The 15,000-nt window shown below is 51.5% G+C and overlaps 1 protein-coding gene across 6 annotated transcripts in view; it reads right to left on the reverse strand.

The window, feature by feature from the left end:
* fgfr3 (fibroblast growth factor receptor 3) overlaps positions 1-15,000 on the reverse strand; it is a 276,573-nt gene that overhangs the window by 128,248 nt on the left and 133,325 nt on the right. For 4 of the 6 annotated variants that reach the window (XM_042325043.1, XM_042325042.1, XM_042325041.1 and 1 more), the window contains exon 4: positions 11,715-11,768. The exons of the other annotated variants lie outside the window; for them this stretch is intronic. In XM_042325043.1, coding sequence (XP_042180977.1) covers positions 11,715-11,768 — 54 coding nt within the window. The remainder of the gene's footprint in view (positions 1-11,714; positions 11,769-15,000) is intronic. 6 annotated transcript variants of the gene reach the window in all.

Here is a 15,000-nt window from a genome sequence, read left to right on the forward strand (position 1 = left end):
AGGGGCAGTGTAACAGGGGGCAGTGTAACAGGGGCAGTGTAACAGGGGGCAGTGTAACAGGGGCAGTGTAACAGGGGTAGTGTAACAGGGGGTAGTGTAACAGGGGCAGTGTAACAGGGGGCAGTGTAACAGGGGGCAGTGTAACAGGGGGCAGTGTAACAGGGGGTAGTGTAACAGGGGGCAGTGTAACAGGGGGCAGTGTAACAGGGGCAGTGTAACAGGGGGTAGTGTAACAGGGGGTAGTGTAACAGGGGGCAGTGTAACAGGGGTGCAGTGTAACAGGGGTAGTGTAACAGGGGGCAGTGTAACAGGGGGCAGTGTAACAGGAGGTAGTGTAACAGGGGGCAGTGTAACAGGGGCCAGTGTAACAGGGGGCAGTGTAACAGGGGGCAGTGTAACAGGGGGCAGTGTAACAGGGGGCAGTGTAACAGGGGGCAGTGTAACAGGAGGTAGTGTAACAGGGGGCAGTGTAACAGGGGGCAGTGTAACAGGGGCAGTGTAACAGGGGGCAGTGTATCAGGGGGCAGTGTAACAGGGGGCATTGTAACAGGGGGCAGTGTAACAGGAGGTAGTGTAACAGGGGGTAGTGTAACATGGGGCAGTGTAACAGGGGGCAGTGTAACAGGGGGCAGTGCAACAGGGGCAGTGCAACAGGAGGTAGTGTAACAGGAGGCAGTGTAACAGGAGGTAGTGTAACATAGGGCAGTGTAACAGGAGGTAGTGTAACAGGAGGTAGTGTAACAGGGGCAGTGTAACAGGGGGCAGTGTAACAGGGGGCAGTGTAACAGGGGGCAGTGTAACAGGAGGTAGTGTAACAGGGGCAGTGTAACAGGGGGTAGTGTAACAGGAGGTAGTGTAACAGGGGCAGTGTAACAGGAGGTAGTGTAACAGGGGGCAGTGTAACAGGGGGCAGTGCAACAGGGGGCAGTGCAACAGGGGGCAGTGTAACAGGAGGTAGTGTAACAGGGGGCAGTGTAACAGGAGGTAGTGTAACAGGAGGTAGTGTAACAGGGGCAGTGTAACAGGGGGCAGTGTAACAGGGGGCAGTGTAACAGGGGCAGTGTAACAGGAGGTAGTGTAACAGGGGGCAGTGTAACAGGGGTAGTGTAACAGGGGCAGTGTAACAGGGGCAGTGTAACAGGAGGTAGTGTAACAGGGGCAGTGTAACAGGAGGTAGTGTAACAGGGGGCAGTGTAACAGGGGGTAGTGTAACAGGGGGCAGTGTAACAGGGGGCAGTGTAACAGGAGGTAGTGTAACAGGGGGCAGTGTAACAGGGGTAGTGTAACAGGGGGCAGTGTAACAGGGGGCAGTGTAACAGGAGGCAGTGTAACAGGAGGCAGTGTAACAGGGGCAGTGTAACAGGGGGCAGTGTAACAGGGGTCAGTGTAACAGGGGGCAGTGTAACAGGGGGCAGTGTAACAGGGGGTAGTGTAACAGGGGTAGTGTAACAGGGGGCAGTGCAACAGGAGGTAGTGTAACAGGGGGTAGTGTAACAGGGGGCAGTGTAACAGGGGCAGTGTAGCAGGGGTAGTGTAACAGGGGCAGTGTAACAGGAGGTAGTGTAACAGGGGGTAGTGTAACAGGGGTAGTGTAACAGGGGCAGTGTAACAGGGGTGCAGTGTAACAGGGGGTAGTGTAACAGGGGGTAGTGTAACAGGGGCAGTGTAACAGGGGCAGTGCAACAGGAGGTAGTGTAACAGGGGGCAGTGTAACAGGGGGCAGTGTAACAGGAGGTAGTGTAACAGGGGGCAGTGTAACAGGAGGTAGTGTAAGAGGAGGTAGTGTAACAGGGGCAGTGTAACAGGGGGCAGTGTAACAGGGGGCAGTGTAACAGGGGGCAGTGTAACAGGAGGTAGTGTAACAGGGGGCAGTGTAACAGGGGGTAGTGTAACAGGGGGTAGTGTAACAGGGGGCAGTGTAACAGGGGGCAGTGTAACAGGAGGTAGTGTAACAGGGGCAGTGTAACAGGGGTAGTGTAACAGGGGGCAGTGTAACAGGGGGGCAGTGTAACAGGAGGTAGTGTAACAGGAGGTAGTGTAACAGGGGCAGTGTAACAGGGGGCAGTGTAACAGGGGGCAGTGTAACAGGGGGCAGTGTAACAGGAGGTAGTGTAACAGGGGGCAGTGTATTAGGGGGTAGTGTAACAGGGGGCAGTGTAACAGGGGGCAGTGTAACAGGAGGTAGTGTAACAGGAGGTAGTGTAACAGGGGCAGTGTAACAGGGGGCAGTGTAACAGGGGGCAGTGTAACAGGTGGCAGTGTAACAGGGGGCAGTGTACCAGGAGGTAGTGTAACATAGGGCAGTGTAACAGGAGGTAGTGTAACAGGGGCAGTGTAACAGGGGGCAGTGTAACAGGGGCAGTGTAACAGGGGGCAGTGTAACAGGAGGTAGTGTAACAGGGTGCAGTGTAACAGGGGGTAGTGTAACAGGAGGTAGTGTAACAGGGGGCAGTGTAACAGGAGGTAGTGTAACAGGGGGCAGTGTAACAGGGGGCAGTGCAACAGGAGGTAGTGTAACAGGGGGCAGTGTAACAGGGGGCAGTGTAACAGGAGGTAGTGTAACAGGGGGCAGTGTAACAGGAGGTAGTGTAAGAGGAGGTAGTGTAACAGGGGCAGTGTAACAGGGGGCAGTGTAACAGGGGGCAGTGTAACAGGGGGCAGTGTAACAGGAGGTAGTGTAACAGGGGGCAGTGTAACAGGGGTAGTGTAACAGGGGCAGTGTAACAGGGGGCAGTGTAACAGGGGGCAGTGTAACAGGAGGTAGTGTAACAGGGGGCAGTGTAACAGGGGTAGTGTAACAGGGGGCAGTGTAACAGGGGGCAGTGTAACAGGAGGTAGTGTAACAGGAGGTAGTGTAACAGGGGCAGTGTAACAGGGGGCAGTGTAACAGGGGGCAGTGTAACAGGAGGTAGTGTAACAGGGGGCAGTGTAACAGGGGGTAGTGTAACAGGGGGCAGTGTAACAGGGGGCAGTGTAACAGGAGGTAGTGTAACAGGAGGTAGTGTAACAGGGGCAGTGTAACAGGGGGCAGTGTAACAGGGGGCAGTGTAACAGGTGGCAGTGTAACAGGGGGCAGTGTAACAGGAGGTAGTGTAACAGGGGGCAGTGTAACAGGAGGTAGTGTAACAGGAGGTAGTGTAACAGGGGCATTGTAACAGGGGGCAGTGTAACAGGGGGCAGTGTAACAGGGGGTAGTGTAACAGGAGGTAGTGTAACAGGGGGCAGTGTAACAGGGGTAGTGTAACAGGGGCATTGTAACAGGGGGCAGTGTAACAGGGGGCAGTGTAACAGGGGGTAGTGTAACAGGAGGTAGTGTAACAGGGGGCAGTGTAACAGGGGTAGTGTAACAGGAGGTAGTGTAACAGGGGGCAGTGTAACAGGAGGCAGTGTAACAGGGGGCAGTGTAACAGGGGGCAGTGTAACAGGGGGCAGTGTAACAGGAGGTAGTGTAACAGGGGCAGTGTAACAGGGGGTAGTGTAACAGGAGGTAGTGTAACAGGGGGCAGTGTAACAGGAGGCAGTGTAACAGGGGGCAGTGTAACAGGGGGCAGTGTTAGGGTTAAGGCAGGTATATCTGAGGATAACTGGGGCAATTCGCTGCCTGGTGGTTGACACGGTGCTGTGAGGCGCTACAGTACTGTAGATCAGATCAGGGCTCAGATGGGGAGAGATACAGCGAGCCGTTACCGCAGACAGGAAATTGAGTAGAGTAGTAGGTCCGAGCAGAGTTGGGGGGAGCCTGAGAGTGGAGCAGAGTTGGGGGAGGAGCCTGAGAGTGGAGCAGAGTTGGGGGGCCTGGGAGTGGAGCAGAGTTGGGGGCCTGAGAGTGGAGCAGAGTTGGGGGAGCCTGAGAGTGGTGCAGAGTTGGGGGAGCCTGAGAGTGTAGCAGAGTTGGGGGAGCCTGAGAGTGGAGCAGAGTTGGGGGGGTAGCCTGAGAGTGGAGCAGAGTTGGGGGGAGCCTGAGAGTGGAGCAGAGTTGGGGGAGCCTGAGAGTGGAGCAGAGTTGGGGGGAGCCTGAGAGTGGAGCAGAGTTGGGGGAGCCTGAGAGTGGAGCAGAGTTGGGGGAGCCTGAGAGTGGAGCAGAGTTGGGGGTAGCCTGAGAGTGGAGCAGAGTTGGGGGGAGCTGAGAGTGGAGCAGAGTTGGGGGTAGCCTGAGAGTGGAGCAGAGTTGGGGGGCTGGGAGTGGAGCTGAGTTGGGGGAGCCTGAGAGTGGAGCAGAGTTGGGGGCTGGGAGTGGAGCTGAGTTGGGGGAGCCTGAGAGTGGAGCAGAGTTGGAAGGGCGTGGGAGCGGAGCAGAGGTTTTTTTGGGGGGGCTGAGAGTGGAGCAGAGTTGGGGGAGCCTGAGAGTGGAGCAGAGTTGGGGGGTGGGAGTGGAGCAGAGTTGGGGGGGTGGGAGTGGAGCAGAGTTGGGGGGGGAGTGGAGCAGAGTTGGGGGTAGCCTGAGAGTGGAGCAGAGTTGGGGGAGCCTGAGAGTGGAGCAGAGTTGGGGGAGCCTGAGAGTGGAGCAGAGTTGGGGGAGCCTGAGAGTGGAGCAGAGTTGGGGGAGCCTGAGAGTGGAGCAGAGTTGGGGGTAGCCTGAGAGTGGAGCAGAGTTGGGGGAGCTGAGAGTGGAGCAGAGTTGGGGGGCCTGGGAGTGGAGCTGAGTTGGGGGCGCCTGAGAGTGGAGCAGAGTTGGGGGGCCTGAGAGTGGAGCAGAGTTGGTGGGGAGCCTGAGAGTGGAGCAGAGTTGGGGGAGCCTGAGAATGGAGCAGAGTTGGGGGGTGGGAGTGGAGCAGAGTTGGGGGGAGTGGAGCAGAGTTGGGGGGTAGCCTGAGAGTGGAGCAGAGTTGGGGGGTGGGGGGCTGAGAGTGGAGCAGAGTTGGGGGAGCCTGAGAGTGGAGCAGAGTTGGGGGGAGCTGAGAGTGGAGCAGAGTTGGGGGGTAGCCTGAGAGTGGAGCAGAGTTGGGGGGGCTGAGAGTGGAGCAGAGTTGGGGGGTAGCCTGAGAGTGGAGCAGAGTTGGGGGTGGGGGCTGAGAGTGGAGCAGAGTTGGGGGAGCCTGAGAGTGGAGCAGAGTTGGGGGGAGCTGAGAGTGGAGCAGAGTTGGGGGGGCCTGGGAGTGGAGCTGAGTTGGGGGAGCCTGAGAGTGGAGCAGAGTTGGGGGAGCCTGAGAGTGGAGCAGAGTTGGGGGAGCCTGAGAGTGGAGCAGAGTTGGGGGGCCTGGGAGTGGAGCAGAGTTGGGGGAGCCTGAGAGTGGAGCAGTATTGGGAGGGGTGGGAGTGGAGCAGAGTTGGGGGGTGGGAGTGGAGCAGAGTTGGGGGGGGAGTGGAGCAGAGTTGGGGGGTATCCTGAGAGTGGAGCAGAGTTGGGGGAGCCTGAGAGTGGAGCAGAGTTGGGGGGCTGAGAGTGGAGCAGAGTTGGGGGAGCCTGAGAGTGGAGCAGAGTTGGGGGGGGGAGCTGAGAGTGGAGCAGAGTTGGGGGGCCTGGGAGTGGAGCTGAGTTGGGGGAGCCTGAGAGTGGAGCAGAGTTGGGGGAGCCTGAGAGTGGAGCAGAGTTGGGGGAGCCTGAGAGTGGAGCAGAGTTGGGGGGGCCTGGGAGTGGAGCTGAGTTGGGGGAGCCTGAGAGTGGAGCAGAGTTGGGGGGCTGGGAGTGGAGCAGAGTTGGGGGCTGGGAGGCGGAGCAGAGTTTTTTTTTTGGGGGGCTGAGAGTGGAGCAGAGTTGGGGGAGCCTGAGAGTGGAGCAGAGTTGGGGGAGCAGAGTTGGGGGGTGGGAGTGGAGCAGAGTTGGGGGGTGGGAGTGGAGCAGCAACACTGGCAGTTCTGATTCAGATTACAGGGAGCTCTTTGAAGGCATGCTGCCCGTGGCCCCTCGGGGCCCTAGACAAACAAAGACGGACCAGTGGTGCCCCAACGGTGGCTTAGCGCTGCCCTGCGCACCAGCAATGCTGCATAGCTCATCACCACAGATCTAACCCTGTTAACATAGTTTGGGAACACAGATCTAACCCTGTTAACATAGTTTAGGAACACGGATCTAACCCTGTAGTGTGTAGTGTGTGGCCTGTTGTGTGTAGTGTGTGGCCTGTAGTGTGTAGTGTGTGGCCTGTAGTGTGTAGTGTGTGGCCTGTAGTGTGTAGTGTGTAGTGTGTAGTGTATGGCCTGTAGTGTGTAGTGTGTAGTGTGTGGCCTGTAGTGTGTAGTGTGTAGTGTGTGGCCTGTAGTGTGTAGTGTATGGCCTGTAGTGTGTAGTGTGTGGCCTGTAGTGTGTAGTGTATGGCCTGTAGTGTGTAGTGTGTGGCCTGTAGTGTGTAGTGTGTAGTGTGTGGCCTGTAGTGTGTAGTGTATGGCCTGTAGTGTGTAGTGTGTGTAGTGTGTGGCCTGTAGTGTGTAGTGTATGGCCTGTAGTGTGTAGTGTGTAGTGTGTGGCCTGTAGTGTGTAGTGTGTAGTGTGTGGCCTGTAGTGTGTAGTGTGTAGTGTGTGGCCTGTAGTGTGTCTGGGTAGGGGTTCACAAGAAGACACACCACACAGACAGACAGACAGACAGACAGACAGACAGACAGACAGACAGACAGACAGACAGACAGACAGACAGACAGACAGACACAGTCAGACACACACACAGACACACAGACACACAGACACACACACACAGACACACAGACAGACACACAGCTGTGATTATTCCAGTATCATTGACATACTGTGACCTGTAATGTGTTGCAGGCTACTTTGAGGCTGGCTGCCTCCTCTCTCTGTGTGAGCTCTGTCTTCTTGACCATGGGTAAAAAAGCAGAGTTATTCTACAGGGTATGGTATGAGCTCATTTCTCCCCACAGCAGACCGATCCAACCCTAACCACTCATTAAGTTGGTGACTAAAAACGGTGACTAAAAACCCCAAACCCTCTCTCTCTTTCAAAACAAAAAAGGCATTAGAGTAGAGTGTGTCTGCCTGCTACATAGGGGGTTTAACATCTCTGTCCCCTGCTACGTGGGGGGTTAACCTCTCTGTCCCCTGCTACGTGGGGGGTTAACCTCTCTGTCCCCTGCTACGTGGGGGTTTAACATCTCTGTCCCCTGCTACGTGGGGGTTAACCTCTCTGTCCCCTGCTACGTGGGGGTTAACCTCTCTGTCCCCTGCTACGTGGGGGTTTAACATCTCTGTCCCCTGCTACGTGGGGTTTAACCTCTCTGTCCCCTGCTACGTGGGGGTTTAACATCTCTGTCCCCTGCTACGTGGGGGTTTAACCTCTCTGTCCCCTGCTACGTGGGGGTTTACATCTCTGTCCCCTGCTACGTAGGGGTTTAACCTCTCTGTCCCCTGCTACGTGGGGGTTTACATCTCTGTCCCCTGCTACGTAGGGAGTTTAACCTCTCTGTCCACTGCTATGTGGGGGTTTAACCTCTCTGTCCCCTGCTACTTGGGGGTTTAACCTCTCTGTCCCCTGCTACGTAGGGGGTTTAACCTCTCTGTCCCCTGCTACATAGGGGGTTTAACCTGTCTGTCCCCTGCTACGTAGAGGGTTTAACCTCTCTGTCCCCTGCTACATAGGGGGTTTAATCTCTCTGTCCACTGCTACGTAGGGGGTTTAACCACTCTGTCCCCTGCTACGTAGGGGGTTTAACCTCTCTGTCCCCTGCTACGTAGGGGGTTTAACCTCTCTGTCCCCTGCTACATAGGGGGTTTAAACTCTCTGTCCCCTGCTACGTAGGGGGTTTAACATCTCAGTCCCCTGCTATGTAGGGGGTTTAATCTCTCTGTCCCCTGCTACGTAGGGGGTTTAACCTCTCTGTCCCCTGCTACGTAGGGGGTTTAAACTCTCTGTCCCCTGCTACATAGGGGGTTTAACCTCTCTGTCCCCTGCTATGTAGGGGGTTTAACCTCTCTGTCCCCTGCTACGTAGGGGGTTTAACCTCTCTGTCCCCTGCTATGTAGGGGGTTTAACCTCTCTGTCATCTGCTATGTAGGGGGTTTAACCTCTCTGTCCCCTGCTACGTAGGGGGTTAATCTCTCTGTCCCCTCTTTACGTAGAGGGTTTAACCTCTCTGTCCCCTGCTACGTAGGGGGTTTAACCTCTCTGTCCCCTGCTACGTAGGGGGTTTAACCTCTCTGTCCCCTGCTACGTAAGGGGTTAAACTCTCTGTCCCCTGCTACGTAGGGGGTTTAACCTCTCTGTCCCCTGCTACTTGGGGGTTTAACCTCTCTGTCCCCTGGTACGTAAGGGGTTTAACCTCTCTGTCCCCTGCTACGTAGGGGGTTAAACTCTCTGTCCCCTCTCTGTCCCCTGTTGTAACCATGTAGCAAATTATATTGTAATACCTGACAGGCCCCAGACAGGCCCCAGACAGGACCCAGACAGGACCCAGACAGGCCTCAGACAGGACCCGACAGGCCCCAGACAGGACCCAAACAGGCCCCAGACAGGACCCAGACAGGACCCAGACAGGCCCCAGACAGGACCCAGACAGGACCCAGACAGGACCCAGACAGGCCCCAGACAGGACCCAGACAGGACCCAGACAGGCCCCAGACAGGACCCAGACAGGACCCAGACAGGACCCAGAGAGGACCCATCTACAAATAGGATCAGCATAATAACTTGAACCAATAATGTAATAACAACCTAAAAAAAAAATGAATTGGAATTGTAAAATCATTTAATCTTTGGAATTGAATTGGAATTTTATATTTTTACATGTTCTATTTAATTAAATGAATGTACGTACAGTAGTTGAACTGTAGAATGTGTTGTAATCATTTCCACCTGCATTCCAATATTCTAGGCTGTATGAAATGACTTAACATTGGAATTATCTTTGAATTCAAAGACTGACCTGGAATTTACAGGGAGCGAGAGCTGAATTAGAATTGAATTAGTGGAATTCACCCCAACCTTGCATGCTGCAGTAATAGCTGGCTACACACCACATTCCTATTTAACATGACTAAGGTAATGTAACTGGACAGCTTATTAAACCAGTGGACTAATTTTGGAAAGCTCATGTTTCCCAGCAGGCATAAACAGGGAGATCATTTGGATTAAGACACATTTAGATATTGCGGATAAAACCTTCCCAGAGAGTTGTGATATCGACACAATACCAGAACACAACTTTGTATTGAAATGTTTCTTGTACTGGTTGACCTGAGAAGGAAACGCTGTAAAACGTCCATACTTTCTAGTTGTGTGATTAGTCAGATCTACAGAATACGCAGTGGACACATCGTACAACCAAATGATCACTGCTGGTTGATTCTCCCCAATGCCACAACAATTATAAAGTTTAACAATAGGAACATAAAGTACTCGTCTCAGTAAAACAGAGTGAACATTGGAGCATCAGTATTATACAGGAAGGCACCATTTATAGTATATATATTGAGGGGCAAGTGTATAAATTGTCAGGTATTTAGCCATCATAATAAGAGACTGGTAGCAGCAGTTGTGGTGTGTGTGTGTAGTATGAATGTACGTGTGTGTGTGTGTACGTGTGGGTACATGTGTGTGTGTACATGTGTGTGTGTACATGTGTGTGTCTGTGTGGGTGTGTGTGTGATTGCATGTCTGTGTGCTAAAGTGCAGAGAATCAGAGCAGGTGGTCAGTCCAGTTCAAGTGTTCAACAGTCTGATGGTTTGTAGATAGAAACGGTCTCTGAGCCTGTTGGTCTCAGACCTCATGCTCTGATACAGTCTTATGGTTTAGAAACTGTCTCTGAACCTGTTGGTATCAGACATCATGACCAAATACTGTATGCCCAATGGTAAGTGAGTGAACAGCTCATGGTTGGGGTATGTGGGGTCTTTGATGATGCTGCAGGCCTTCCTCAGACAACGTTTCCAGTAGATGTCCTGGATGCGTGGGAACAAGGTCCCAGGGATGTACTGGACCGTCTTCACCACCCATTGGAGGGCCTTGTGGTCATGGACAGAACCCATGGGTGAACAGGGAGGGGCTGAGGACACACCCCTGGGGGGCCCCTGTGTTAAGCGTCATTGTGGAGGTTGTGTTGTTGCTAATCGTCCTAGCCTGTGGTGGTCTGCCCGTCAGAAAGTCCAGGATCCAGTTTCAGAGGGTGATGTCCAGACCCAGTGCTCTGAGCTTGGTGTCCAGACCCAGGGCTCTGAGCTTGGTGTCCAGACCCAGGGCTCTGAGCTTGGTGTACGGACCCAGGGCTCTGATCTTGGTGTCCAGACCCAGGGCTCTGAGCTTGGTGTCCAGACCCAGGGCTCTGAGCTTGGTGTCCAGACCCAGGGCTCTGAGCGTGGTGTCCAGACCCAGGGCTCTGAGCTTGGTGTCCAGACCCAGGGCTCTGAGCTTGGTGTCCAGACCCAGGGCTCTGAGCTTGGTGTCCAGACCCAGGGCTCTGAGCTTGGTGTCCAGACCCAGGGCTCTGAGCTTGGTGTCCAGGCCCAGGGCTCTGAGCTTGGTGTCCAGACCCAGGGCTCTGAGCTTGGTGTCCAGACCCAGGGCTCTGAGCTTGGTGACCAGACCCAGGGCTCTGAGCTTGGTGTCCAGACCCAGGGCTCTGAGCTTGGTGTCCAGACCCAGGGCTCTGAGCTTGGTGTCCAGACCCAGAGCTCTGAGCTTGGTGTCCAGACCCAGGGCTCTGAGCTTGGTGTTGAGCTTGGAGGGAACAATAGTGTTGAATGTTGAACTGTAGTCAATGAACAGCATTCTCACATAGGTGTTCCTCTTGTCCAGATGTGTTACGGCCGTGTGAATCGTGATGGACATGGCACCTTCAGTGGATCTGTTGGAGAGGTAGGCTACCTGGAGTGGGTCCAGTGTGTGAGGCTTATAAGAGGACTGTAAAGGCAGAAAAATAAAAGTAAGGAAAAATTCTGATTTTGGCCTTGGATCGATGGGTTAAGTGTGAGTGTGCGTGTAAGTGAGTGAATCAGTCAGTCTGTCTGCCTGTCATGGTTCCACCTGCACTCTGAAAGGTCATAGTGCCCTGGTGAATAACAGTCTGGTTCCATCTGCACTCTGAAAGGTCAAAGTGTCCTGGTGAATAACAGTCTGGTTCCATCTGCACTCTGAAAGGTCAAAGTGTCCTGGTGAATAACAGTCTGGTTCCATCTGCACTCTGAAAGATCAAAGTGTCCTGGTGAATAACAGTCTGGTTCCATCTGCACTCTGAAAGGTCAAAGTGTCCTGGTGAATAACAGTCTGGTTCCATCTGCACTCTGAAAGGTCAAGGTCAAATAAGGAGGAGTGAAACTCCTGTGGAATATGTTGGTAATCATTACAACTTGGATAATCACATGACTGCAAGGTATGTCTTCAAGGTTTTTTTTGTTAGGTCTTTGTTTGTCGTCGTTTCTTAGGTCAGAATTGAAGTATAACCCACCCTTGCAAGTCTGTTGTGGGAATTGATGCAGATGCAAGGCTTGTGACTCAAACAAGTGATTTTAGGTTGTTATTTTAGGTTGTTATCATTTAAAAATATTTTTTACCCAATTTGTAATGTAATGATGATTACATTAGGTGCAAAAACATTATTACGTAATGCTTGCAGCATATTTATTACATTATCAGTGTGTATTACATTATGGCTTTCAGTTCAACATCTACTGACATCAGAATGAATGAATGAAGAGATAAAGAGATGAAGAGATGAAGAGACGAAGAGATGAAGAGATAAAGAGATGAAGAGATGAAGAGATGAAGAGACGAAGAGACGAAGAGATGAAGAGACTAAAAGATGAAGAGATGGAACACACCATCTCCATTACCTGTATCGTCCCAGTCTTCATCATGGTCTTCATCATCTCCAGAAGACAGGGAATCTGTCGGCACGGAAACAGACATGAAGACGTTCTAGTCTGGACAACATCATCAGACATGGAGACGTTCCAGTCTGGACAACAACATCAGACATGAAGACATGGAGACGTTCCTGTCTGGACAACAACATCAGACATGAAGACATGGAGACGTTCCAGTCTGGACAACAACATCAGATATGAAAACATGAAGACGTTCCAGTCTGGACAACATCATCAGACATGAAGACAAGAAGACGTTCCAGTCTGGACAACATCATCAGACATGAAGACGTTCCAGTCTGGACAACAACATCAGACATGAAGACATGAAGACATTCCAGTCTGGACAACAACATCAGACATGAAGACAAGAAGACGTTCCAGTCTGGACAACATCATCAGACATGAAGACAAGAAGACGTTCCAGTCTGGACAACATCATCAGACATGAAGACATGGAGACGTTCCAGTCTGGACAACAACATCAGACATGAAGACATGGAGACGTTCCAGTCTGGACAACAACATCAGACATGAAAACATGAAGACGTTCCAGTCTGGACAACATCATCAGACATGAAGACATGGAGACGTTCCAGTCTGGACAACAACATCAGACATGAAGACATGGAGACGTTCCAGTCTGGACAACAACATCAGACATGAAAACATGAAGACGTTCCAGTCTGGACAACATCATCAGACATGAAGACAAGAAGACGTTCCAGTCTGGACAACAACATCAGACATGAAGACGTTCCAGTCTGGACAACATCATCAGACATGAAGACAAGAAGACGTTCCAGTCTGGACAACATCATCAGACATGAAGACAAGAAGACGTTCCAGTCTGGACAACATCATCAGACAAGAAGACGTTCCAGTCTGGACAACATCATCAGACATGAAGACGTTCCAGTCTGGACAACATCATCAGACATGAAGACAAGAAGACGTTCCAGTCTGGACAACATCATCAGACATGAAGACAAGAAGACGTTCCAGTCTGGACAACAACATCAGACATGAAGACGTTCCAGTCTGGACAACAACATCAGACATGAAGACGTTCCAGTCTGGACAACAACATCAGACATGAAGACATGAAGACGTTCCAGTCTGGACAACAACATCAGACATGAAGACATGGAGACGTTCCAGTCTGGACAACATCATCAGACATGAAGACATGAAGACGTTCCAGTCTGGACAACAACATCAGACATGGAGACATGAAGACGTTCCAGTCTGGACAACAACATCAGACATGGAGAGATGAAGACGTTCCAGTCTGGACAACAACATCAGACATGAAGACGTTCCAGTCTGGACAACAACATCAGACAAGAAGACATGAAGACATGGAGACGTTCCAGTCTGGACAACAACATCAGACATGAAGACGTTCCAGTCTGGACAACAACATCAGACAAGAAGACATGAAGACATGGAGACGTTCCAGTCTGGACAACAACATCAGACATGAAGACATGGAGACGTTCCAGTCTGGACAACAACATCAGACATGAAGACATGGAGACGTTCCAGTCTGGACAACAACATCAGACATGGAGACATGAAGACGTTCCAGTCTGGACAACATCATCAGACATGGAGACGTTCCAGTCTGGACAACAACATCAGACATGAAGACATGAAGACATGGAGACGTTCCAGTCTGGACAACATCATCAGACATGAAGACATGAAGCCATGGAGAAGTTCCAGTCTGGACAACAACATCAGACATGGAGACGTTCCAGTCTGGACAACAACATCAGACATGGAGACGTTCCAGTCTGGACAACAACATCAGACATGAAGACATGAAGCCATGGAGACGTTCCAGTCTGGACAACAACATCAGACATGAAGACATTCCAGTCTGGACAACAACATTAGACATGGAGACGTTCCAGTCTGGACAACAACATCAGACATGAAGACATGAAGACATGAAGACATTCCAGTCTGGACAACAACATCAGACATGGAGACGTTCCAGTCTGGACAACAACATCAGACATGAAGACATGAAGACGTTCCAGTCTGGACAACATCATCAGACATGAAGACATGGAGAGGTTCCAGTCTGGACAACAACATCAGACATGAAGACATGGAGACGTTCCAGTCTGGACAACAACATCAGACATGAAGACATGGAGACGTTCCAGTCTGGACAACATCATCAGGCATGGAGACATGAAGACATGGAGACGTTCCAGTCTGGACAACAACATCAGACATGAAGACATGAAGACGTTCCAGTCTGGACAACAACATCAGACAAGAAGACATGAAGACATGGAGACGTTCCAGTCTGGACAACAACATCAGACATGAAGACATGAAGACGTTCCAGTCTGGACAACATCATCAGACATGAAGACATGGAGAGATTCCAGTCTGGACAACATCATCAGACATGAAGACAAGAAGACGTTCCAGTCTGGACAACATCATCAGACATGAAGACGTTCCAGTCTGGACAACAACATCAGACATGAAGACATGAAGACGTTCCAGTCTGGACAACATCATCAGACATGAAGACGTTCCAGTCTGGACAACATCATCAGACATGAAGACAAGAAGACGTTCCAGTCTGGACAACAACATCAGACATGAAGACATGGAGACGTTCCAGTCTGGACAACAACATCAGACATGAAGACATGAAGACGTTCCAGTCTGGACAACAACATCAGACATGAAGACATGGAGACGTTCCAGTCTGGACAACAACATCAGACATGGAGACACGAAGATGTTCCAGTCTGGACAACATCATCAGACATGAAGACATGAAGACGTTCCAGTCTGGATAACAACATCAGACAAGGAGACGTTCCAGTCTGGATAACAACATCAGACAAGGAGACGTTCCAGTCTGGACAACAACATCAGACACCCTATTCCGTATACATTCTCTCTGAATAAGAGAATCAGGCTCTCAAATCGCACCCTATTCCCTATACATGTGCAGTGCACTACTTTTGACCTGTACCCATAAGGCTTTATAGGGAATAGGGTGCAATTTTGGACACAGACTCATTATCTGATCTCAAGATGAATCATGAATCTATATGTTTTTTTATTTTAAAAAAACGTAAATCTGAGGAGTGAGTTTTTACTCAGAAGCAGCTTTCATAGAAAACACCAACAGTAGTTTAGCAAATGAAACTGAGAGGGATTAAATAGTACAAACACACACAAACACTCAAAACGACACGATCATGTAGCCAGAGAA

The sequence above is a fragment of the Oncorhynchus tshawytscha genome, linkage group LG08, assembly GCF_018296145.1.
Source record: "Oncorhynchus tshawytscha isolate Ot180627B linkage group LG08, Otsh_v2.0, whole genome shotgun sequence".
NCBI lineage: Eukaryota > Metazoa > Chordata > Actinopteri > Salmoniformes > Salmonidae > Oncorhynchus > Oncorhynchus tshawytscha.